This window comes from Taurulus bubalis (genome assembly GCF_910589615.1).
Source record: "Taurulus bubalis genome assembly, chromosome: 13".
Classification (NCBI taxonomy): domain Eukaryota; kingdom Metazoa; phylum Chordata; class Actinopteri; order Perciformes; family Cottidae; genus Taurulus; species Taurulus bubalis.
Genome location: NC_136601.1, coordinates 14,560,844 through 14,588,468, shown reverse-complemented (window position 1 = coordinate 14,588,468; position 27,625 = coordinate 14,560,844). Strand labels below are relative to the sequence as shown.

Here is a 27,625-nt window from a genome sequence, read left to right as displayed (position 1 = left end):
AACTGATCAAGGTGGCCAAAAGATGCTCTGCTCAGAGGGCCTTGCAATTAATTTTGGAAGAGAGAGAAGCTTTCGATGATGATGGAGAGGAAGAGGTTTCAGAATGTGAGGATCACATTTATGAAAATTCAGAGTCTGACAGTGACATTGAAGAAGAGGATGAGATTGAGCATCAGCTAGTTCCAAAATGAAGACGAGCACCAGGACCAGCCCGTCAGCAGCTAGCAAGTGAAGACATGTGGATGCTCTAACCTCAGGGTTCTATGCTCTGGCCTCAAGCTTCTATGCTCTGACCGCAGGGTTCTATGCGCTGATCTCAGGATTCTATGCTCTAACCTCAAGCTTCTATGTTCTGACCTCAGGGTTCTATAATCTGACCTCAAGGTTATATGTTCTAACCTCAGGGTCCTATGCTCTGACCTCAAGGTTCTATGCTCTGACCTCAGGGTTAGATGCTCTGACCTCAAGGTTATGCTCTGACCGCAGGGTTCTATGCTCTGATTTGGGGTTCTCTGATACCAGGGTTCTATGCTCTGACCTCAGGGTTCTCTGATCTCAGGGTTCTATACTCAGACCTCAAGGTTCTATGCTCTGATCTCAGGGTTCTATGCTGACCTCACGGTTCTATGCTGACCTCAGGGTTCTATGCTTTGACCCCAACAAGTTCCAAAATGAAGACGAGCCCCAGAACCAGAACAAGCCCATCAGCAACCAGCAAGTAAAGAAATATGGATATAAAATGGTGTACAAAATATATATGCCAGTTTTGCCCAACCTGTTAATTCAACTGAAGTCCTGGCGTCACATCACACTAACAAACTACACATCCCATGATCCACAGTTTAGCCAGCTTCGATGACGTGTATTATCTTTCGTTCAATCGTTGTTTGAGCTTCATGATTGACGTACTAGCCAAGAGCTTTTATTGGTTTCTATGTGGTTTCCAGGAAGTGAACGCCACAATTCAAACCACCTCCCACATGTGAGCCCCGTCGTTAGTACCACGCGCAGCGTGTGGAGGAGAGAGAAACCGGTCGGGAAGGCAACGTCACTCCTCGGACCACCGACTCGACGTAGCGCAGCGGACAGATAGCAGAGCGGCGTTGTCCGAGGCAGGTACCGTACCTGTTTCTTTTTTGCCGATACACGCGCAACGCCGAAAAAGCTGACAGTTGGTTTACAGGACAACAGGGGAAAGTAGGTCGTCTTAGATAAGAACAGGGTGGACGCTAGGGCCTGGCAGAGGTAGGCCCGTCATTATCCGCGCGCTGTAGTGAGAGCAACAGCCCGGTTAGAGTATTTTCCTCGCGGTCAGCCCGGTTGCCACTACTGGTCAGGTGCCTTAACGGACACCGCGCCGCTAGGTTGGAGAGGTACCGAGTCCCGCTGGTTAACCGCTAGGTCAAATATTCTGCCCGCCTAGTAGGACAGTGACTATCGGTGAATCTATTCACTAGACTCATATGTTTTTCTTTTTCTTTTCAGGTGCTGAAGCGATTACAGCAGAAAGATGGCGGACGACCCCAGCGCGGCGGACAGGAACGTGGAGATATGGAAAATCAAGAAGCTGATCAAAAGTTTGGAAGCCGCCCGTGGGTAAGAAATTTTATTCCGCTGTGAGCTAATGGAGCCACGGAGCCGACTGTGTGCGGTGACGGTGTGAATGTTGACCGCCGCAACAGCTGGAGATCGGACGAATGAAGCCGAATTTGGGAGGGGTAGCTTAGCTTAGTTTAGCATAGCATAGCTAGATTAGCTTACCATAGCTCCGGCTGCTAGCTAGCTTGCTAAATGCTAAAACCCTAGCGTTATTGCTGTCGCATTTAGCCCGCCTAGCTGCTGGACACGTTTCGGTTATTTGGAGGAATGAATGTGTCGATGTGTCTGTCAAGTGTGACATTGCGGAGAATGTTGCCATGACTGTCTTAAAGCGTTTAAAGCGAGTAACGGTCATTGTGGCTGTGTTGCTAACGAGCCCTGCTAATAGACGTCATATCTGGTAAGAGGCCGCCATGGTTATCTTCTGACGAAAAAGCACGTTGATGAGAGACGAAGGCCGGCTAGCTTACTGTTGCACTTTTCAATAGGCTCATTCCACAACTTCAAATGGCGTCAGCGTGGCCTTTTTTCACGTTGATTATATGACAGAGCTTCTTAATTCCTCAAAGAGTCCCATATGTGGGGAGCCTCATGGCAGGCGGGCTACTAAACCGTGAGTTGTAAAGAATCTCAGACTAGTTGCTTGCCGGTTCGGGACGTTGTGGCCTTCTTGAATAATCAAACGCGACATGTAAATGTGGGTGTTGCTACACTTGCCGGTCGCTTGCTCTGCGACAGCTTTCCGTGTAGTGTTGCGCAGAATCTGCCGCCCTGTGCTCCACCGCCTGCCATGGCACACAGTTGACCGTTTGCCCCACATTCATCCAGCTGCTGCTACCTGCCTGTGTGCAGTGTCAGCCTGTACTGTTAAGCTTTGTCTTTTGACTGGCATTGAAAGGAGAGCGAGAGCGTGGAGTGGTGGGACTGATAGACCTCGACTTCAAGGGCAGATATTGTATGCTGTGTAACTGAAAGCCCATCCTGTTTGTCCCTCAACCTTTCAGACCTTGTCAAGGTAATATTTTGCAAGGGAAGGTTGTGTGTTTACAAAATTATGAGTGAGAGTCTGCGTTATCATGAAGGTAATAAAACAAACAGATTAAAGTTCTAGTTCCAAATCATTACAATTTACATGGTAAGTGTTATCCATACTTTCTATAAGCAGTGTCATTGTAACATAGATTCCCATGGAAAGCAATTATGTTTATAGTGAGTTGTCAGACACGTGTGTGTACAAAGTGTTAATGTAAGCACTAACATTAAATCCTTGCTCTCTTTCTAGTAATGGCACCAGTATGATCTCACTGATCATCCCTCCCAAGGACCAGATATCTAGAGTGGCCAAGATGCTAGCTGATGAGTTTGGCACAGCTTCCAACATTAAGAGCCGAGTTAACAGGCTATCTGTACTCGGGGCCATCACTTCTGTACAGCAAAGACTAAAACTCTACAACAAGGGTATGTGTTCCAATAAAATATAAAACAAATAAAATCCTTCTGAGTTCCATGTGAGTTACTTTTTCAGGGGCAGCTTTACAGAATTAACTCCTGTCGGGATGTTGAAAATTGGAGAAATTTAATCGTCCAATATCTTTAGCATGTACTATGCAGCTTCTGACCACCTAGTAAATGAGAGTGCAATGTTTCTAGAATGAGATGTGGTGAGTATAGCATTGAATTGTAAAATAGGCTGCTGTTAGCACGAGATAAGAGTGTGCATTACCTATCGGTTCAGTGCATGCATCTCATAAGAGAAAAACATGGCCGGGAAAACACTGACACATTTTGTCACAGTATGTTGTGAATTTTCAGAACCTCGAGTGGAACATATCAGTGACATGTCTGAGAAAACTTGACGATGCTAGCCTCCCCTCTAGAAACTCTACATTGTTAATTAATCTGTATGGAAAAAACGGATATTTGTCTCATCTATACTCTGACCTTTCTGTCTTGCCAGTGCCACCCAATGGTTTGGTTGTGTACTGTGGCACCATTGTGACCGAAGAAGGCAAGGAGAAGAAAGTCAATATCGACTTTGAGCCTTTTAAGCCAATTAACACCTCCCTGTACCTATGCGACAACAAGTTCCATACCGAGGTGAGAGCCTTCCCTTGGTTTCTGTGTCTGCACATGTTATCGCAGTATTTATATTACACTTAAGTTCTGTCACATTCTCATCATCCATTTTCCCCAAACTTACACAGGCATTGACAGCCCTGCTCTCCGATGACAGTAAATTTGGCTTTATTGTGATCGACGGTAGTGGGGCACTGTTTGGCACACTGCAGGGCAACACCAGAGAGGTGCTGCACAAGTTCACTGTGGACCTACCCAAGAAGCACGGTACTGACCTACAATACTCATAAAATGCTGAACTTTTGATATTTTCAATAGATAATGTATTGCATACTAGGCCATAGTGGTTTTGCCTGTAAAGATTGTCTCTTATTGTCAATCCTTCTTTCAGGCAGAGGAGGGCAGTCTGCTCTACGTTTTGCTCGTCTCAGAATGGAAAAGAGACACAACTATGTGAGAAAGGTGGCCGAGACAGCGGTCCAGCTCTTCGTATCCAACGACAAAGTTAATGTGGCAGGAATGGTCTTGGCTGGCTCTGCGGACTTCAAGACCGAGCTCAGCCAGTCGGACATGTTCGACCCTGTAAGTCTTTGTATTTTGATTATTACAAAAATTTGGTTTACAGTCATGGCAATACATTGGTCAAAATGTGTATGAACCCTGCTTTACTATCTCTCCCATGTTAGAGACATGGTAAAAGTACCAATATCTAACTGCCGAGATATAAAGTGTGCTTTTAGTTATATCATGGTATGCTTACTCTATAGTTTGTTTAACCTGTGTGTGTGTGTGTCTGTGTCTGTTCTACAGAGGTTACAGGCCAAGGTTTTAAAGCTGGTGGACATCTCTTATGGAGGAGAGAATGGTTTCAACCAGGCCATTGAGCTCTCAGCGGAGGTTCTCTCTAATGTCAAGTTCATCCAAGAGAAGAAGCTCATAGGTGAGTAGTCCTACTGACGGATTGGAACAACAGGTTTTAGGTGTCTCCAGTGACGGCTTATTAAAAAACCAGAGCTTTTATTGTGGTAGAGATGTTCTTAATGGTGGTCCCTCTCTATAGGAAGGTACTTCGATGAGATCAGCCAGGACACGGGGAAGTACTGTTTTGGTGTGGAAGACACACTCAAAGCCCTGGAGATGGGAGCAGTGGAGATCCTCATAGTCTACGAAAACTTAGACACCATGCGTTACATTCTACGTGTACATGGGGCAGAGACCATCGGGTTAGAGAACGGTAAAAAAAAGACACATCACATCTACCTTTGCCAAGAAAAAAAGGATATTAAAAAAAAAAATATCTCTCTCTCTCTCTCTCTCTCTCTCTCTCTCTCTCTCTCTCTCTCTCTCTCTCTCTCTCTCTCTCTCTCTCTCTCTCTCTCTGCAATGCTATAATCTTCATGTCTCTCTTGGTTTTCAGATGAGAAGACTTTGTACTTGACGCCAGAGCAGGAGAAAGACAAGTCTCACTTCACAGACAAGGAGGTGAGCTCTTCAAAGAAATGACAGCCTTGTGACTTAACTTAGACCCTTTACCCATCATGCAATGCGTTCCTGACTCTTGATTGTGTTTCTAGACGGGGCAAGAACATGAGCTGTTAGAGAGCATGCCTCTGCTGGAGTGGTTTGCTAACAACTACAAGAAATTTGGAGCCACGCTGGAGATCGTCACAGACAAAAGCCAAGAAGGGTCCCAGTTTGTCAAGGGCTTTGGAGGCATTGGGGGTGAGCACATTGTTTACAATAGGGTTCATGACTGGAATTTGAGATTTGTACAACATATAATTTTAGGATGAATGCAGGATATGTGTATTTCAGTTAGTATATTTTTCTGAGATGTGCTTTCTTTTGTAACTTGGAATAGTGTAGGAAACCAGCCTATCTATAATCGGCCACATAACCCGCTTAAGCTGCTCTAACAGTTATTTCATGCTGAAATCAGCAACAACCAAGACATTGATAGCCAGGGCTATATGATTGCAAGAATTTCCCAGGCTAATAATAATTATTGGCTTAACTCCATGAACGCAACACTAACATATACATAGTAGGTTATGGCTAGGACTAGTCTGGTTTAAAAATGCCAACTCCGCTTTTGTGAAAAGTAAGTGTACATGCGCGTTAGTGGTTTAACAGATCATAAAACTCACGGATTGGATCAGCACAAAAGAAAAAGGGGGGCAAATATAACTTTTAGAGATCCCTGACTAAAACAAAATTGCTGTTGATTCTAATTAATGATCATTGATGATCCATATTGGCAGATAAGAGATCCCTTTTTTGTTTTGGATCATACAGCTGGCTCACGATTTTTTTTTTTTGCCATCGTCCCAAAAAAGTCAACTGTTCTGAAGACAGTGTAAACCATAAAACATTTGAACAGTTATCTTTTACTTTGTTATAGTGTTTATTTTCTTCATTAAAAACCTACAGTTCAAATGATTTGGAAACAAAACATTGTATTTTTATTGATAAAACAAATCTTGTCTAGTTGTTTTAATGATGTGTTGTAAGCTGCTTAGTGTGAGCTGGATTTATTTAAGTTCCTCACCAACACTATTTTACAAGATTACATGTAAACACATGATTACGTTATAATTTACCTTCACTTAATACTAGTTTTCACTGAACGCATCATAATGTAATCGAATGAAAACCTACTTTCATTGGCCGTTAGCGGTGTTACCAAACTTAGCTCCTGTGACATGACATGAGCTGGTCAGCCATCATATAACTTGTCATGTTTGTGTTCCTCAGGTATCTTGCGGTACAGGGTGGATTTCCAGGGCATGGAGTACCAAGGAGAGGACGATGAGTTCTTTGATTTGGATGACTACTAGGTAGTCGGGGACTGATATTTGGAGAAAAAAAGGAATGAATGAAGAAATGAGGAAAGAAAAATGCCACCTCTCTTGCAGCAAGTGAGAGGTGCAACCGTGTTGACCATATATGACAAGACACACCTTCCAATTTACCTGTTGCATACACAAACTTGCGCATACATTTCATCTGTACACACAACAAAATGCATCACACAGGCTGAAGAGGAGTGAGATTTTCTTTCATCCAGAGAGGGAGAAAGCCCTTCCTGAATAAATCCCTGCCTTAGAGTGCTGGTTCCTTCCCCTAGTTGGATTGGACTCGACTCATTTTGTTCTCCTCCCCTCCATTTTGAATGAACACAACAGCAAGTTCCCAGATTCCTCGCTGCCCCTAACCCGGTCTGAAGATGAACTTTGGACTCACTTCTCATATATAGAAAATATATTTTCCTTTCTTGCCTCATGTCCCTACCCGCTCTCTCTTCTCCCTTCAATGCTTTCTCCTTCTTTTTCCCCCCCCTTTTTTTGCATTTCATTTTTTTACTGGTAACTGCTGCTGTTGTATTTTATGAGAGTGGGGGATTTTTTTTACCTGGGTTTCTGTAGAGAAAGGGGGACAAAGTATTAAATTTGAACTGCTGAAAACCATTGCTACCTCCTCCTCTGCTGTGGTCTCAATATTGTGCTAAGTCTGTCCTCTTTCTGGGAAGGCAGGTCTTTTCTTTGCTTTTCTGATTTTAAATGAATATTTTTATAGTCCTGCGTGAGTGATAAGTATACATGACTGCTTTTAGTTGGTTTTTTTGCCTTAAGATGAATCCTGATGAAACAATTATGTTGAAGTTTAATTTATTTTAAAAATTAATTTTAGGAAGCAGAAGTATCAGATCTCGGTTGGATCTCATTATCTTAGTATTCATTTATTTTTTAGCTTGACATAAGGTGACGTGATCTGTTTGAAATTATCCTCCAGTTTTTAACAACCTGAGTCCAAATCACACAATTCCAGCTATGACATGTATGATCGCTTTTGTAAATTAATCTGTGACACCTATGAACAGAAATGCATTTAAAAAGTCCATGTGTCAATGCATTCTTGTTGGTGCAATTTTAAATGTAATATGTTGGTCATCTAGAAAATGAGGTTTGGTATTTGCTTGCCTCTATTGGGTTAAGATGAGGATGGATTTGTATTCATAATGCTGGAAAATGTTGAAGACGGAACTACCCAAGGAGCTGTTAAAAGAATGGCCCGTTGAATACACCAAAAACTCATTCATTCTCTCATAAAAAAAAAAAAAAGGTTTTACGGTAACCGTATTAAGGGGCCTGCGTCGATTAATTGTTATAGTAGGCACTGATTGTTGAGGAAGGAAACGACTCATCCTGCACAACATGCCCTGTGAAGATGCCATACAAGTTCTGAGAATGAAATTTGAATAATTCTAACATTAACACTCAATTGACCAGCCCGGTTTCCTTTAGTGTGAACTATTAGCTAAAGTGTAACAGAAACTGAAGTCGCGCATGGATTACTTTGTTGATTAACGTCTGAAATCAATCAGTGTTCCAAGTTCCATATTTTACTCCCCAAAGTTAACCTGTTTGGTCTGTGACCCGTTTTGTGCAAGAGGCCTTTGGTGTAACTATTGTCACTTTTATCCCTCTCCTTATTCACGCCTGTGTGGTTTTAGTAATATATATGCAATTGGATGAGAATTAACTGAAACAACCCAAAACTCTCCTCAAAATTGTATTTGTCCATGTTATCACACAACTAAAGGGAACCAACCTTGAATCCTTAAATCACTTATGTTACTGTTTTATGGAGCCAGATTTAAATTACCATTTCCTGTAATGACACAACATTAAAATACCTAACGTCCTGCAGTATCTTATAGCAAAGCTATGCGGATGATTGATTTTGCCTTAGTGTATTCCACTTTAGGATGGCAACAGCATCTTCATCCATTTGCCCTTTTGTTTGGGGGAGTCACCGGGGAAGCCTTGGTAGCACGGTGAGCCAATCAATAAAAAGCAAAGCTATCAAATCACTCCCCTTTTGACAAAATCTGTCCAATCAGCGCGTTTCTTCATGGCATGGGCGTTACCATTTCCCCCACCCACCCTTTTGACACTACCCCACCAAAGCTGTGTGGTTGAGCGAAGTGAATGACGTCTCTGCATTTGCGGGCCGCCGACGCAGGGCTGGGTTTCCATTTTCAGAGCGAGTTTCGGGGGGGATCGTCAACATGGAGCCGGAGATGGAGGACAAAACGTTGGAATTGATGGTAAGATAATTTTCGTTACGGCATCCTGGACATCCGAAGTGTTCAGTATCACTCTTATATCTGGTGGGGGAAGCGCCGACGCTCGACGGCAGGAGCGGGCTGGAGCGGCTTGTCGGGAGAGGTGGAGGAGAAAGGAGGGGGGACCAGAAAACAGAGGGAGGGCCTGAAATCATCGATACATTTTCTTATGACTGCTCCGCGTATTGGACCGGATTATTACCCAAGACCTTTTTACTTCCACGTCTGATACAACGTGTGTTGTTCAGGATACAACCGGCTCTCCGCGGGGACATCGTACGGCTGTGTTCGGCCGTCGGAGGGTTGTCGGGGTCTCGTTCACTGCGGTGACGCTGCGCCACTTTAACTGGGCCCTGTGTGAGACTTAGCCATCCAGCTAACAGGCTACAAGGCGATGAACCACGTACATTTACGGGTATGTTATAGTATGTAGTTTATATTAAGGGAACCTACACCTCAATAGTCGTCTGGATCAGTCGGGTGTGTTTAATAATACGACGCGGTGTTGATAAAATCGTAATTACGTTTTGGTTCTCTGTTTATATTTTCAAAGTGCGTAGAAGGAAGTGTATTGCTTTTTCATACCACGATTAGCGAGGTAGCAATTAGCTGAATAGCTAGCGTGCTAAAAGTGCTAGGTGTACTTGACATGCATTACCATACAAAAACAGTCAGTCGGGCAGGCTGGCAGAAGCTCGTCTGGACACCAGGAGCACGAGCTGTCACCATAATGTCGCTTTCCTCGATAGACTTGTAAGATTTGACCAACAAGTAGCATCGTTTTCTTGTGAAATGATTAGCTTTCTTGATGAGATAGCCGGCTAGGCTAACGTTAGCTTAGTAAGAGCCAACATTAACACTACAGGGGTCAAAGAGGTCTCGAGGAAGACTCCAATTAAGATAAGGCACACATGTGTATTGTCAATGAACTTACACGCCGGTAGTTTCGCATTTCTTCCGGCACTCGTACTCCATATCTGAAATACTGTACAGTTTATTTACCAAGCGAATCAATTGTACTGTTTGCAATTGACATGGGAAGTTAGGCCAAGAAAGTAACGTCAATATCCTAGATTGTTTAGTAGATTACATGGACCAGATGTCTTGAGTAAGCAGGTTGTACCTATTCTTGTGAAAGGATCCTCTCCACAACTACTCCGGACGTTTATAGACCCTGCATAACCTTCGTTGAGGGAAATGAAATGCCAGCAAAGAGTCAAACTAGTAATGGAGACAGTAGACCGACAGACAAGAAATGCAATGATACAATGTAATAGATACGTTGTTTATCTTTTTTCTTCTAAAAGTTCAAATACATTCTTGGAGCAAGCCCATTGGTACATTTCTGTTTCCAGGCTTTCTGTCACAGACTACGACAATATATTACTAGTGTTGATATATATGAACAGTAGTATATCTGACAAGACGGCATGTTGTGTGTAGCCAACATAAATTAGTTTATACATCACCTCTCTTTCTTCTCCATATGGAGGAAATATACATTTGTGATGAGTTTGGGGGTCGTAATCTGGCAGGGCTACAAAACATTTTGAATTGTGTCTGTGTTGTGTCTGTGTATTTATTTTGATCTCTTTTTGTTTTGTTTTGTCCCAGTGTTATTCACTAACCACTCATCAGAGTGGGGATGGCAGAACAGTGGGTGGGGTTTCTGTCAAAACAAGAGTGACAATTACTCCCATTGCCCCTCCCTCTCCTCTACCTCCCCACCCAGTTCATGTCTAATAATGCTCCTGTGTGTATGTTTATCAGTCTGTATCTTGTGTGTGAAGGAGTGTGTGTTCCTGCGCTCACTGTGCCAATGTGTGTGTAGCTCTAATACTGGTTTTTCCCCTTACTATCCCCCACCTCCTCCCCTCTTCTCTCCTCACCTTTGATGGTTACACACCTACCTCCTCTCAATTTCAAACCAAACTTATTTATTTGTTTTTCCATTATTTTGATATTCCCAACACTTTCCCACACTCCACCTGTCCTGTTCCTCACCAAATTCCTTGACCACTTCCATGCATATACATATTCATTGATCCATCCATTCACTCATCCTCTTTGGTTTCCTCCTCCCAACTTCGCTCATCAATTTCCCTTCTCTTTTCCTTTACTTCTCATCTCTGGTCTCTTGCTCTTCCCTTTATCTTCCTCCCTCACCCTGTCCACCACGTTCTCCTCCTCCCTTCCTCTCTCTTTCACACAGTGCTCTGTGCCTCGCTCTCTCTGGCTGGGCTGCTCCTCGGTGGCTGAGAGTTTGTGTGCACTCAGGTGCCTGCAGAGCATCCCCTCCACCCGGGCTCACAACCAGGTTCTGCCTCTCTCCTCTTAATTCTGCTGCTCCTCCTCCTCCTCCTCCTCTCCCTTCCTCCCTTGCTATCTACTCACCCTTCACTTTTCTTTGCCCACTCCACATGACTCCTCATACCACCTTGGTGCAGACAGCGCCCACTCACCCTCCTACCTCCTCACCTTCCATTGTCCTTTCCTCTCTGTTTGAAGCACACTGCTCTCAGGTTCTTCTCTGGTGTGTCCTAAATCGCTCTCTGCTTGACACAGCATTTCTAGCTTTATAAACTGTAATTGAATTCCTTATAATCATGTCAAATCACAGTTATTGCATCTAAATTAGCACCCAGAATGTTTAAACAGTCAAAAAGTGATTGTACCATGGAATGAAAAAAAACTTTTACAATCAGTTTGACAAGTACAGTTTTGCCAAAGTAATCTGATGTGAGTGGAGGATGGACTCAGTGGGTACCAGAGAATAACCCCACAATGAGGAGTAGCATTTTCTCGCCTTCTACCTGGAGATGTGAGGGCCGAGGTGGGGGGTCTTCCTTCAAACTCTGAGAGGCTACATGCTTGCTTGCCTGCCTGCCTGGCCAAACCTGGTCTGTCTGTTTTTATTTCTCTTTCCTTCTCTTCTTCTGCTCTGCATGATCATCAACACCAGCAAGCCCATTCTGGCTTCTTGTCCTGTCTGCTTTGGTCTTGGTATGGTTGTTAGAGCCAACCACTGATGTTCTCCGTTAGTTTTGCCCTCCACAAGTAGCAGCGTCACAGTTAAATGGATAACTACACTGATCAAAACATATAACAGTTGTGGGTTTTACTTTAGGAAGAATAGCCAGGTAAATAGTATTCCTGTTTTTAAGATGGGCCCCAGGTTCGGTCCACAAATAGCAACCCTTGGGTTTCCGGAGAAGCAATAACGGACTCGTAAAATAAATAGACATGCCTCTATTCTCTCTTTTTAACTCTTTTCAAAGACTTTGACCTAGTCATCACCTACACAGTTATGCCTGTGAGAGCCTTGACCCTCTCCCAGGCAAAAAAGGCATGTGCGTCCCATTTCCCCAAATAAGTTAAACATATCTGCAAAGAGGGAATATATATTTTTTAGGATAATAGCAATTATGTATCCGCCCCATTCTGATGTGTTTCATATATAGATGTGCTCTTCCTGCTCATTTCTGGAGGGTTTGCAGTGTATCCGTTGTCTTTGTTCTTCAATATGAACATGTTCGTTTGAGGGAAAAGGTGTGCAATAATGTTGGTTCAAGGTGGTCTCCTAACATCCGGTGTATCTTCAGTCACAACAAAAACAATACACATGATGCTCCCTAAGATCATAGCAGGCCTCCTTGTTGGTTGAATTTGCTGCCTGACTGACCATGACTCGCAGATAAGTGTTTATGGTATAAGGAACCTGCTCTTTGTCATTTATTCACAAGTTATTATTTATTAAGTGTTAAGCGCCAGGTTATATGGTCAGCATCTCACTCTATTACTCTCAATAAGTGATTTTTGCCATAACGCTGTTGTTATTATGTTAAGTCTCCAGCTACTTTATAATGCAATGTAAGGGACCTAAGTGATCCTGGGAATGGGTGAGATCCGGTTATCTCCCTGTTTAGTTTTTTCTATATTGTGTATATGCTATAAGACCACTATCTGATTTTAGTTTCATTACTGTCATGCCTGAGCTGCTGCCAGTGACATACCCAAGATGCTGCAGTTTAATTTCCTGTCCAGACTACTTAGTCCACATCGCAGACAAGCAAGCGAATAGATTTTTGTTGCCGTGCTTAGTTTCTTTCACTTCATATGTGTGTATATGCACGGTTGTTTGTGCGTGCACACCCTTCCTTGGCTGTGTTTGTGGCACTCTTGTGTCCAGCGCTGTCCACACCGCTTCTCTGGCTCTTACAGTGCCTTTAACACACATGCAAAGAGTATAAAACTAACCCACACTTTGTCTTTGTTTTGTCCCTCTTCTACAGAACACGTCAGGGATGGACTCTCAGAACCTCGTGGACGATCTGTCGCCAAAGAAGACCACAGTTCTCAAGGTGTGTGTGCCCATCTGTTTTTGTGTGTTCCCACGACCACAGCATGGTAAAAAGTGAAGATCTGCCACTCAGCTTATTTATATAATTTCAAATGTTCAGGAATGGCATATAATGTATACATTTTTCATAAACTTTTAAATATTCTATTGCAGAGGGAACGCCCGTATAAAGGCTGATAATATTGAAGTTAAAGCTTTCACATGCTTCAAAATTGTTTTAAGAAAGTACAGTTTTAATGATGTTAAATTTGATTTATTTTAACAACTCATAATATATACGATGACATCAAATTTCATTCACGGATCTGCAGTTCCCTACATGCGTTAAAGTAAAAACATTACACTGATGAAATTGACTCATACACCCGCAACACTGCAGACTTCTAGTGTTTTAATGAGCTTTAACCCTCTGCAATGGCATTTTTTTTGTTTAATTGATTTTTAAAACGGTATAACTCCTCTTGATTCACTTTGCGGACTGTTTTTAAGGATGGAAACTAATTGTGGTGATATTGTGTTTATTTTACTGTATTAACTAGATTCAAACTAAAAAACGTATTTTTTAAAAACATTTACAGCTTAGTAATGGTCCTATTGTCGTGTCCCGCAAGCGCCCGTCGGAGGGGAACTACGAGAAGGAGAAGGAACACTGCATCGCCCTGTTTGACCAGTGGTCGGAGGCCGACCAGGTGGAGTTTGTCGAGCGCCTGATCTCCCGTATGTGCCACTACCAGCACGGCCACATCAACTCCTACCTCAAACCCATGCTGCAGAGGGACTTCATCACTGCGCTGCCAGGTACATGCATAGATTTAGAAGCAACCACTCCAGTGTGACCTCCACCTTCCTTATACGCATTGTACAGTTAGGCACACATAAGACTCATCATTTAAATGTTTTTAGAGCTTTTCTTGAAAAATGCCCTAAATTTATAAAAAGAGAAGATTAGTTTGAGGTTTTTATTAATGTCCTGCTGCAATAATTGTAGCTTGGAGTAAATTAGGCCTTCTAATGAACACAACAAAAAAGATAAAACTACAGAAAGTTTGCATTACAGATGACATTCCTAAATGTTTTTATATCGTTGATTGTCTTTATTTGTTTTTTTTATGGCAAATATTTAAATTAAATACTAATAAACACAGATTACGTTTGAAAATAACGAACCCCAAGTTTCGGATAAACCGACCAGATGAAATACTCGTCATTTTGCAGCAAATACTGGCTCAGCCTTTTTTCTTCCTCCCTTAAGCCCAAGGCTTGGATCACATAGCGGAGAACATCCTGTCTTTCCTGGATGCACGCTCGCTGTGCTCGGCAGAGCTGGTGTGTAAGGAGTGGCAGAGGGTCATCTCTGAGGGTATGTTGTGGAAGAAGCTCATCGAACGCATGGTCCGCACTGACCCGCTTTGGAAAGGCCTGTCTGAGAGACACCAGTGGTGAGAATGGACATAGACCCATTTACACACACACACACACACACACACACACACACACACACACACACACACACACACACACACACACACACACACACACACACACACACACACACACACACACGTACAGGCTTAGCAATCCTGTGCTATATAATTTAGGAGAAAGGAAGAAAAGTTTTGGCTTTAGTGTCTGTTGTAGATGGAAAATTATCTCAGTTTTAACAAAGCAGTTGTCGTTCTTTTTTTTTTTTTTACCTTAGGGAGAAATATTTGTTCAAGAACCGCACATCAGAAGTACCACCCAACTCCTACTATCACTCCCTTTATCCCAAGATCATCCAAGACATAGAGGTAAGAGATGGAGCTTTCATTTTTGCACCAGACATGATTTTCTTCTGTTGTGGAGAATATCACTTTGCTGTTGGTTGGGATAGAATGGGGTATCTAGGCCTGTGCTGATAGGCGATTGGATCTATATTGACTTTTGACGGGATGATCTACGGTTGTTTATTCCAATATATAAAACAATTTGAAATAACTTACGAGCAAAACTAAGTTTGTATAAAATGATATCTAGAATCTGTGCACTACTGTGCACTTTGAGAAGTTTCTGATGGAGCAATACGTCCGCCTGCTGAGCCCTGCTAAACGGCACAAGTGTTGAATTAGTTTTATATCCTTTGTTACAAATCAGTTTGCCTTCTATTTTCCATGGGTCTGAAACCCTTCTCACCAAAACTTTGCAGTTCATAGGAGAATTGTTAGGGATAGAGCTGTATCAAATGTCTTTTGTTTCTTTTTACATTCAAAACTTTCAGGTTTTCAGATTAATCTTTGAAAGTCCATCATATGTCCCATTGCCTTTTAAAAATGGGGAAAAACATGATGTGTTGCTGCGAGACCGGCCCGTTAATACAGTCGCGTGCCCCACTGCTGAATATGGGAGACTGCAATAAAAAAAAGGCTTTATTACAATTATTAATAATAATAATGAGCCTTCAAACTATTTGGTGCCGCTTTAACTATATATATATATATATATATATATATATATATATATATATATATATATATATATATATATATATATATATATATAAATAAAAATTTGGCTTGTGATATTAAAGATATGTTTCTATATTTTATATAAACTCTTTTGCTTAAAACAAGCTTAAAGTCAGGGGAAAGCAAAATATATGTGGTCTGAGTTTATCACACCATAGAAAAATGTGTTCTTAACCACCAGATGGCCATTACACCACTGCTAGCTAGCAAACTGTAGGCAGTAGTGGTGCAATGGATCATAAAACTCAAGGATCGGATCACGGATCAGTCACGATCAGTTCAGCACAAAAGAAAAAGGGGACCAAATATAACTTTTAGAGATCCCTGATCACATTTTCTTTGCCACCAATACTAATTGATGATCATTGATTATCCATATTGGCAGATGCAGATCTCTTTGTTGCTTGATTTTAGCAGCTGGTCTACAAGGCTCCAGACTATTTTATTTATTTTTATTTTTTTGCAACCGTCCAAAAATGTATTTCAACCGCTCTGAAGTCAGTGTAAACCTTAAAAAAATTCTGAATATTATACTTTAACTTTTATAGTTAGTCATCTCCAGTGCGTTTTTTTCTTCATTAATAACACAATTCAAATGATAAGGAAATAAAAGATTGTATTTTTATGGATTAAGTAAAATCTTGTCATTGGTAGATTTAATGATGTATTATAAGCTGCTTAGTGTTAACGGCTCATAAGTCATCTCTAATATCTATTTATGTTGTAAAAACATCTCTTTCAAACAACGGGATTTATTAAAGTTTCTCATCAACACTACATATTACGAGAATACATGTGAACACTTCACGTTTACGTTAAAATGTACCTTTTGCTTAATTCTAATTTTCACTGAATGGAGCCTGAACGCATCATAATGTAACCGAACCTTGGCTTAGAAGTGCTGTTATTGTTCACCAAACTTTCTCCTATCTATTTAAACACGGATTAGTTGTTGACAGTGAAACATTATCAGTGACTAGAAAAACATAAATGCCGATGTCCTGATTGCATATTTTACTGAAATTTGGTCCGTAAAACTTCATGGCCTGCCCAAAATTTCCTGAACAAAAAAATGGTCCAAAACAGTCTAACTTCACACGTCGGTACAATGTAGTCATTTTGGGTATACAGCCATTATTTTCTGACTTATAATGTGTTTAGAAACAAATCTCAGATTTGACTTTCCCGGACTTCAGTGGTTCTATTTTAAAGCTCCGTCAGACATGGAGCCATGCTGCCGCCTCCTGGCGATTAGATCGCCTCTCAGCGATCTTGAGTAACTATGATTAGATGATATGAAAAGAGAAATGATCGCACAAGCCTAATGGTATCTCAACTATAAATCATGGATTGACTTTGGACACATTTGAAATAACATGTTATTGTTTTATGTTTTTGTGGAGTATAAACATCACTTATCTACACCTTTTCTCTCCTTTTGTCCTTGAAAAAAGATTGGGAAAGCCGAAGCAAATGTTGATTACAGCTAATTAATATACATTTTCTTGGTGTTAGTGTTATTCTAATCGCAATAATCTCATGACCACAGTCATGGTTTGATCACATTACGTATTTGTCTCTACTTCTCTACCTGCTCAACTACAGAGCTTCTCTTTCTCTCTCTAATGGTTGCCTTCTGTGTTTGTCTTTCTAATTGTTTCTCTCTCTTTTCTCCAGACTATTGAGGCAAATTGGCGATGTGGGAGACACAACTTGCAGAGGATTCAGTGTCGCTCAGAAAATAGTAAAGGGGTTTACTGTCTCCAGTACGACGATGACAAAATCATCAGTGGCCTTAGGGACAATTCCATCAAGGTGTGTATTGAACATAGATGACAATCTGAGATCTGAATTATGACTTTGCTAACTCTATTGTTGTCACTGTGGTTGCTCTACACTTCCATAACTCTTCCATAACTACTGTATCATTTCTATCATTTCCATCCGTCCAATGTGAAATCACTCCTGTGTTCATGGTCTGAGCGGACAGTATATAAACATGCAACATGGAAACAAAAACGCAATGCCTGGAATTACAGCTGGTAGTTTCCAACAACAGAGCAGCAGGCAGGGTTTTCCACAAGGATATAGATTAGCCAGCTAATCACATTTTGGCTGATTTTGTGGTATTTGGCACATTATAATGCATTTTTTCAATCGTATACACTGATCCTAATTAATGCATATTTTAATGAGCCTGCCTACCTGATTGCAGTTCTTAGGGACTGTGTCCATAAAGTGGCCTTTTCTGGCTGAAATCGCTTCGTCAGCGTTTCCTCGTGAGGGCTTATTTATTTTTCTATGACAACAACATCTTGGCAACATTTCACCACTCTAACCACCGTTGTGTGATGGACCAGCATTGTACCTTTTGCTTTTTTAAATTTTTATAAATCTATTAGGGCTACTTTCCATTTGTTTGACATAGTTTTTTATCACCATGAGCACCAACCTGAGGATGGTTGCTTCATACTTTGTGGATGAGCTCAATCTGGCAGCCGCAACAATCTGTCGGAGACGAGGTGTAGGGGGATAAAAACACAACGCTCAACAGCAACATGCACGCGTTGGCCAATCTGCTGCCACAGATGGGCTTTTTGGTCTTTATTATGATAATGTCTGGTTGAAATATAAAGGTCAGGAGAGACAAACAGGCCCATAGCAAGCTTTTTCTCCACTTCTACAGTGACTTCATCTGCGCTTTTCTCAAAAGTTAAGGGTTTTTTCAATGTGTTGCAAAATGAAGGAAAAAAACGCTATATAGACATAAGCCCTTACTGTGTTTGGTCATCATTTACTTTTTCTAATATTTGTCTCAACTCTGCAAGGATGCAACGTCAGCTGAGCAAATGTGCGCACACGCATTCATATGGACCATGTGGGGCTGAACGGATACAGACGGCTCTCTATGATCATACTCGCGTTGTTTAGAAACGGATGATTAAAACATGTTATTGCTTCATTGGCTTTCACACTGCATCTTTCCACATTCCTCCCACACAGGATACCAATGATAACGACAACCTCCTTACAAAATACAAAGTGTTGGTCCTTTTTAAGGGCAGAGTAGTTTCAACCTCGGCTTTGATCAACATCATCGCCAGATTTCCTCGTTGGTAAAAAATTGTAGCGGAAATAAAAATACAACCAGATTAATCTCTGTAAGCATCAACTGCAAAGCCCATTAATTATTGATTTGAACTGACACTGTTTTTTTTAATCATGACTGTGATTCATAGTTTGGTTCAATCCACTTTGTTTACAGAGCCAGGGCTGTGTATGAACACAATACTTTGTTTGCATTGTACACACAGAACAGACAGCTAGTGGACCATGAGGAAGTATTTGCTGCAGTTGACACAAAGTGTGTTGGATTAGAATCACAGATCTTCCTTTTTTTTCTTTTTTATTAGAATACAAACACAAAAAATGCTTTTTTAAACTCTATCCTTCAATATCATGGACAAGCAAGTCTATCGTTAACCACTGCAGTTGAGAGATACTAAAGTGTGTGTGTGTGTGTGTGTGTGTGTGTGTGTGTGTGTTCGTGTGTGTGTGTGTGTGTTCGTGTGTGTGTGTGTGTGTGTGTGTTGGTTTGTGTATTTATGAATTTAATATTTTCCTCTGGCTTGCTATGGCTTATCATCTTATTGTCTATGGCGCTGAGCTAAATCGGCAGACACTGAGACGGAACACAAGAGAATTACAGGATAACAGGGCTCAGCTCCAAACCAGTTGTGTGTTTCACTTATCTGTCTGGCCTGGGAGAAGATGAAGAAGGGAGGATGGAGGGAGGTGAATAGCGGATTTGTCTTATTGTCCTGGAGGAGGCTGACGCCCACCCAGGCGTGAGCTAAATGGCTCCGAGCGTACACACTCAGCAGTGGGGAAAAGGGGCATTCTTAGCATGACCAAAATCTGCAACCTTTTCGCAACCACTAATTTTCTCCTCTTCTTTTTCCCTCTGCATCACTCATCTTTCTCCCTTCTCTTCCTACTCCTGTCCTTTCTCATGATAGATCTGGGATAAGCAGTCTCTGGAGTGTCTGAAGATACTGACCGGTCACACAGGATCAGTGTTGTGTCTTCAGTATGATGAGAGGGTCATCGTCACCGGGTCTTCTGACTCAACTGTCAGGTACACATATAGTTCCAGAGGGAACACACTGTACTAGTAGTGTACAGTAGTGTTGGCAAGATATATATATATATAAATAAAATCTCTAAAAACGGTATAACAATCAGGTTATAAGTCAAAACAAATGCAGCTTTTTTTATTGGATTTATTATCCACTGGTAATGTTAGTAAAGATAACTTAACATCATTATTAGTGGTGACGGTATTTGTGTGCAACAAGTACATTAGATGTTAGTTTCATATACTAAAGTGTACTAAAGCAGAATAGTTTATTTTAACCTGAATGGAATACTCCACAGTGGAGATCAGTTAGATGGGATACACAAAGATCTCTATAAACTGATTTCTGCATTCAGATTTAGTACACCATGAAATGTATTTTAAAAGAAGAAGAAAAATAAGTAGTAGTAACAATGTTTCCCACAGGAGTTTGAGACTCTGGTGGGTGTACGTACTCCCAGAAGAAGATTTTCAAGAAGTTTAAGTTAAATGAATCAGTCTGGTGCACATTGAGAGCAAGTTTCAGAAACTAGATATATTAAGAACGTTATGCTCTTGTAAACACTATTATGCTCTTGCTGTGGTGGAATGTAATCATGTATATTTAAGTTGCAATGCTCAAATGAGGGCGCTACTGCTGTCGACATAATGTCCATCATTTCAAATTCTGAATGCTGACAGTCTATTTTTAAATGGCCCAAGCCAAAAATATCTACTACGGCCCCCAGTTCACGACTATTTCCCACCCAACCGACAGCTGCTGCTCACAATGAGGCAAGAAATGTATACATGTTGTTTATTATTTCATGATGAGTTAGATTTTATATCATTACTGGAAATAGTGGGATACGTTTTATTGCAGATATTTAAAGACCGTGTGTGTGTGTATGTGTGTGTTGATGCCCGCTTGGCAGCTGCAAACAGAAGCTCAACATTAATTCTATTCTATTATACTATATATAATTATCTTATTACTTCCCACTTCAGCCGTACTCGCTGGGTGGTATCCAAGGAAAATGTGACTTTACTTCCTTAGCAACAGCTTGACAGGCACTTGGTTTGTAGGATTTGTGGTCTGCTTTTCCAGTGTGTACATGCAATATGTGTCAACTCCTGACACATATGTGTTCTCCTTCTACCCTTCATCCTCTGTAGGGTGTGGGAGGTGACTACAGGTGAGGTACTCAACACACTGATCCACCACAACGAGGCAGTCCTCCACCTACGCTTCGCCAATGGACTGATGGTCACCTGCTCCAAGGACCGCTCAATCGCTGTCTGGGACATGGCCTCTCCGACTGACATCAGCCTACGTCGTGTCCTTGTGGGACACCGGGCTGCTGTCAATGTGGTCGATTTTGATGACAAATACATTGTGTCCGCCTCAGGGGACCGTACCATAAAGGTAACGAGAGCTGAGGTGGTTGTTTTTAGAGTAACATTTTGTGATTTCTGATAGTTGCTGCAGGGTAGAGTTGCGTGCTTGCGTGCGTGCGTGCATGGAATTTGACTCTGGTTTCACGTTGCTCTCGTCGTACATATGAAATGCAATAAACAAGATAAATATTGAAAATACATTAAAGACCGCAGAGTAGTCGGAGTAGTGCAGGGGGAAGATTATTCCAAGAGTTGTCTATCATAAACCTTTGAATTTACAGTTTAATCTGTTCATCTAAGATCCTTTCAAACTAGAAATGTCCAACTGTTTGATAAGATTCTCTCATCTGAATAAATCCAGGCCATCGTTTCACAACGCCTTCTATGTTGCCCTTTTTGTAGGTATGGAGCACCAGCACCTGTGAGTTTGTGCGCACACTAAACGGTCACAAGAGGGGCATTGCCTGTCTACAGTACAGAGATCGTCTGGTGGTTAGCGGCTCATCTGACAACACAATCCGGTAAGTGTGCGAGATTGAAGATGTATATGGTTTATGTAGTATTTATAGAAAAAAATAAAATGTTAATATCACTTGAAACTAAACTGTTTATGTGACAATGATCGAAATGTATAAGGATGATTGACAATGTATTTGTTATGCAAGTCAGACCGGTTGATCGAAAACAATTTCTATGATTTTAAATTACGCAAAGAAAAACCTGTACTCAAATGTCATTGTTTCAAATATGTTCACAGTGTAGGAACAGTATTTTGCCTTATGTGTCCACTAAGGCTTCTCTTTCTCTAGGTTATGGGACATAGAGTGTGGGGCATGTTTGCGAGTGCTGGAAGGTCACGAGGAGTTGGTGCGTTGCATTCGCTTTGACAATAAAAGGATTGTCAGCGGTGCCTACGACGGGTCAGTTTCTCTCTCACTCACTCACACGCACACCGATGTACACGGAGACACATTTTGTTGTTTCTGATGGTGTCGACTCATATTTCTCTCTGCAGCAAGATCAAGGTGTGGGACCTGCAGGCAGCCCTGGACCCGAGAGCCCCAGCCAGCACATTATGTCTGCGCACTCTAGTGGTGAGACCTTATGATTTAGCCTAAAAAAAAAAATATTTAGTCCTTGTACCTGTTTTACCATAAAAAGTTGTGGTATAGTATGTTATAATATAGTTTGTTAAAATGTGATTCAAAGTATTGGGTGTCATAACAAAGTCATAGTATAGAATGCCATAAAATCCAATAGTAACGCAGTATGCAATATAAAGTGATATTGTATGACATTAAAAAGTAATTGTATGCCATTTAGAAGTATTATAGACCTCATAGCATAGAATGTCATAAAAGTCTGTCATTATAGTTTGCCAAAAAATATACATATAGTATGTCATGGAATAGTATGTCATTAAAAAATTGTAGGACAGCATGCCATAAAGAAACAAAGTAAAGTATGTCAAAGTATAGTATGAGAAATAAAGTAGTTAGTGAAAAAAAGTCAGTGTTCTATGACTTTTTTCTGTTGTATGCCGTAAAAATGTAAAAGTCAAAGTGATTGTATACAATCCCATAAAAACGTCATAGTATAGTCTCATAAAAAGTCATTGTGTAGTATGTAATGAAAAGCTCATCAAAAAGGCAGTATTTCATGTTACAGTAGTCAAATAAGTCATAGCATCTCATTAAAATTGTGTAAGCACAGAATGACACCTAAATACTAAAAGTCAGTGTAGTATTTCATTAAAAAAATTAATACAATACCCCATAAAGAAGATCATAAAAAAGTATTGTTTGCCATGACAAAAAAACATATTGTTATGTCAAAGCCATAGTTTAATATATCATAAAGTCATTGTATATCATAAAAGTCATAGTGAGGTATGCTATTTAACTATTTTGAGAATCATTAAAGAGCAGACCACTCATTTGAGGGTTTTAGATGCAATCAGCTAAAACTGATTATTTCCAATACAATAGCCCTGCAGTAAACTCTCCCATGCATATAATGTTCAGGTTTTTTTTTTTAAACTGTGTAGGGAGTTGTGGATTTAAGTTCATCATCAATGGTCTTGTTTAATTATAACGGAGATGAAATTCCAATATGTTGTCTACCCTCATTGCTCTAAATGGAGTAGACGGCGTATTCAAAACAAATTCATAAATGGCATCGGAGGTTGGACTGCCAATATGGTTTCAGAATGTCCTTTCATATCAATCTGCAGGAGAAGTCCGGCGTTTCCCAACCTGAAAGTCTTTATTTGTGATGTCTCGTTTGGGGTTGTTTAAACGGCACTGAACTGTTATGTTCTAATATCAAATCCATCAATCTCAAATTAATTTATACACTGGTAGGTCAGCCTGCGACTCCTATGTTTCCTCGGTGGCATGACTAATGTCATGTAAACATGTTTTTTGAGTCTGCATCCATGGTCCATAGATCCATGGTCTGCCTTTATCAATAATATGTTAACATAATGTCGTTATGTCTTTTCAGGAGCACTCTGGCCGTGTGTTTCGTCTCCAGTTTGATGAGTTCCAGATCATCAGCAGTTCTCACGACGACACCATTCTGATCTGGGACTTCCTGAACGTCTCGACCAATGGCCAGTCAGAGGGACGGTCTCCCTCCCGCACCTACACTTACATTTCTAGATAGCAGGTACAAAGACCACACACATTCACACTTGGCTGATTAGACCCTTCTTTGAAATCTGCCCTGCTTCACACATGTTGTGTATGTGTGCATTGTTAGAGCATCATATTCAGCCAGTATGTTGACGCCTGCTGAGCAGACACTGGTGTGATTGCAGACTCTGTACTACCCCCTCAGGTGGAGCCAACCACCGCACCCTTTCTCGGAGGAGCCCAGGGCTGATTGGCTGATGGGTGTGTCCGTCATGGAAAAGAGCACATCTCTTCTCCTTCCTCCTCGTCATCTCTCTGTCCACCTCCCACCCTGCCTCCGCCACATCCACCTCCCTGCCCGTTCAGACAGACCCTTGAGCTTGTTCCCATTGCCTGCCAGTACTGTGACATGCACACACACACACAAACCGGTCAACACCGATAAGGATTCCCGACTACAGAACCAACTCAACTCTCCAAAGAAGTTCACCTTGTACTACTAATTTATGTTTTGTAAAGTACACTAATGACAGTATTAACTTAGACCTTATATAAGTCACAAGCTCCCTTTTTGTCCCCTTGATACAAACTTAAAGCAGCTTTTGCTCCATATATATATATATATATATATATATATATGTGTGTGTGTGTGTGTGTATGTATGTTTGTGTGTCTGTGTGTGTCATAAATATATATGTATGTATATATTTACATACATACACGCGTATAAACACGCATACAGTGGCACAGTTGGACAGAGGATGACTGGAGCTGTGACGCGGGAGACAGAGACTCTTTACTCAGCTCTAGGAAAGGAGGGAAGGATGGGAGATGGAGGGAGTGAACGAGGGAGAAATGAGTCAGGATGACTTCCCTGCTCCCTCTCACTCCCTCATACTCCTCCGTGTCTCTCTCTCCAGCCCCCTCTTCCTCCCACCCAAGCCCTAACCCCCAGAGATGCACACTCGCTTGGAGTATGGGGGCGCACACACTCAAGTTTGTGAGTGTGTGTGTTTGTGTATGTGGACTTGTGAAACGGCAGAACGAGCAGAAGCGTCAAACAGACAGACATGCATGTGAGGTTGCCTTGGATACAGCATCCTGGTAGACCTCTGCTTTTTTTTCTCTTTAACTCTTACTTTCTTACTGTTTTTTATTACTGTTATTTTTCTCATTTTATTTGCGTATTTTGGTTCTTAGTACAAAAAATCATACTAAGCGTAGTCCTCTTTCTATTACCCCCTCTTTCTCTCTCTCTTACTGCCTTTTCCTCATTCTTTCTTCTAACTTCGACCCATGTTCGTCTGTCCCTTTCACTCCATCTTTCTCTCCCCATCATCTACGTGCTTGCTTTGGTTATGAGAGAAGCTGGAACTCAAGAGCTCAAATTTAGCTGTAAACGGAGTTGTCTTGTCAAAAATTGTGTTGTATATTAAAAATGATTTTTTAAAGAAGAAAATGACCTTATTGTGAATAAAGTACTTGACAGTGGTGGAGTGTTGAGCCAACTGTAACATGAATGAGTCTGATTGTCTGTCCTTGTCTGTGTGCATGTGTGGGTGGATTTGTGCTATGCAGCCCTCTATCAACATGTAGATAATACACTCCGTAGGCCTTAATGTGTTCCTTTTGTACTTCAGACAAACATAAGGGAATCAGTGGATGTGTGTCCCACTGACAAAGAATGTATTTGTAATGTTTGGATTTCCTGACCTTTCTCAAGAAAACACTTCAAGATCTCGCTACTAGATATTTCTGGAGATTACAGCATCTTGTGGTCAGTCTTAAACTGAGCTGTCTCAGTTGACCAACTCAACAATCAGCATCTCAACTGAGTACGTCTGAAAGAGTCATTAAAGATTTATAGTATAGCATGTTGAAAAAAGGTATTACTTAGAGTCATCGTCGTTTGTCAAAAACGTCATGAAGAAATCATTGAATAGCATGTTGAAAAGGTTGTTAAAATGTCGTTGTGTACTTTGTTGGAAAAACTGTTATTGGATAAATGTTTGTCCAAAAAAATCCATGTCCAAAAAAAAGTTATTGTATATTAGAAATCATAGTTTAGTATGTCAAAAAAATCCATAACAAAATCACATTATAGTATATCCGAAAAGGTTATAAGATACGTAAGAAAATGCCATACGAGAGTACTATGTCATAAAAAAATCATAGTATAGTATGTGTTAAAAAGATTCATTTAAAGGTCATACCATATATCATTAAAAAGTTTTTAAAAAGGCAATACTAGGCAAGGCAAATTTATTTGTTCTAGCACATTTCAAAAAGGGATTGAAACTTATTAATGTAAATACAATCTGACCCTTTCATTTAAGAGCCAAGAGAATGAAAAATTAAAACAAGCTCAAATGGAATAAGACGGGTATGTAATAGTTCCGACTCTGGGGACAGAAAGTAGAGCCGTCCCAGATGATCTGAGAGGTCTGGATGGTTCATAACGTAGCGGAAGATCACAAATGTATTCTGGTCCTAAACCACTCAGTGCTTTATAAAACAACAGTAGTATTTTGAAATAAGTTATTACGGTGGTAGTAGGCTGACTTAATGTAGCTGAAATTCAGGTCTGAGTCTACAGTATAGTATTTTAATAAACGTCCTAGTATATATTGTGTTATGACCCCTCCCTTCCACTAGGGGACTGTGTCCTGTTTGCTGTCTCTTTTCTGTCTTTCAGGATGTTGCTCGTCAGCTGATGAGCCACACCTGAGCCTGACGTGACTAAAGTCTCTCCACCTGAACATGGCTGCTGGTTTGTTGCAGACATTTCTACACATCCACTGATATTATTTATTTCTGTTAGTTTAGTTTAGTTTATATATTCTTTAAATAAATGTGTTTACACTCATCTGGTCTCCCATTCACGTTGTAGCCTTTGAGCTGGGTTGTAACAATTGTCAAAAAATAAATCTGTCCGGGGAAAAGATTGATGGGTACAAAATAAGTATAGAATGCTGTTGAAAAAAAACATTAAACGTCATGGGATAGTATGTCATTAAAATAATCATAATATAGTGTCAATAACACCTTTTGAATGTCATGTACTATGATGTCATAAAAAGTAATAATATAGTATGTTGTAAAAAGTAATATGAATAGATTACAAATAAACGCTATACTATGAAAATAATAATAAGTAATACGTCATCGTAATTGATGTCATAGTATAGAACGTCGTCCACATCTCAAAGTATAATATGCCATAAAAATATAATAAAAGATCATGGTAAAAATCACATTTATTTTTTCATGAAAATAAATAATGTTTTTATTAAAAAGTAATTGTATAAAATGCAATGAATAAAGTCATAGCTGACTTACTTCCTACATATCATATTTTAGTATGTTTAAAAAACGTCATAAGAACGCAATGTCAATACAAGTCATAAAGTATGTAATTAAAAATATATTTAATTTATTTTAAATTAAAATATTATTTAAAGTGTCATAGTATACGTCAAAAAAATATTAGGGAGGTATGTCATCAAGCCCTCATAAAAATAGTAATATAGCATATTATACAATTGTAATATAATGTAATAGTACAGTATATAGTCATAAACTAGTCATATTCAATTGTAATAAAACCTAATACTATATTATGTCATAAAATACTTATAAAATGTCATTAAACAAAATGGTTAAAAAGTCATAAAATATCAAAAGGTTATTGTATTTAAAAAAAAGAAAAGTAACAATATTATATAGTATAATAATAATATAATATCGTTTGTAATGAAACGGTCAAAGGATGGTTATTCATTAAAAAAAGTCACTCCCCCGTGTCTA

The 27,625-nt window shown here is 40.4% G+C and overlaps 2 protein-coding genes across 2 annotated transcripts; both read left to right on the top strand.

Moving 5' to 3' along the window:
• Window positions 1–1,024: 1,024 nt before the first annotated feature.
• Window positions 1,025–7,742, top strand: LOC306745617 (eukaryotic peptide chain release factor subunit 1). Its single transcript, XM_079228444.1, has 11 exons — window positions 1,025–1,116; window positions 1,486–1,596; window positions 2,882–3,057; window positions 3,557–3,696; window positions 3,804–3,942; window positions 4,067–4,257; window positions 4,486–4,615; window positions 4,736–4,909; window positions 5,093–5,157; window positions 5,250–5,397; window positions 6,430–7,742. Exons 2-11 carry the CDS (start codon window positions 1,511–1,513, stop codon window positions 6,510–6,512), a joined length of 1,332 nt encoding a protein of 443 aa, XP_079084570.1. The 5' UTR covers window positions 1,025–1,116; window positions 1,486–1,510; the 3' UTR covers window positions 6,513–7,742.
• Window positions 7,743–8,712: 970 nt separating this feature from the next.
• Window positions 8,713–25,820, top strand: fbxw11a (F-box and WD repeat domain containing 11a). Its single transcript, XM_079229042.1, has 14 exons — window positions 8,713–8,785; window positions 11,016–11,120; window positions 13,096–13,164; window positions 13,742–13,961; window positions 14,416–14,602; window positions 14,863–14,953; window positions 17,345–17,482; window positions 19,687–19,805; window positions 20,961–21,210; window positions 21,585–21,703; window positions 21,992–22,102; window positions 22,198–22,276; window positions 23,688–23,852; window positions 24,024–25,820. Exons 1-13 carry the CDS (start codon window positions 8,747–8,749, stop codon window positions 23,847–23,849), a joined length of 1,689 nt encoding a protein of 562 aa, XP_079085168.1. The 5' UTR covers window positions 8,713–8,746; the 3' UTR covers window positions 23,850–23,852; window positions 24,024–25,820.
• Window positions 25,821–27,625: the final 1,805 nt, after the last annotated feature.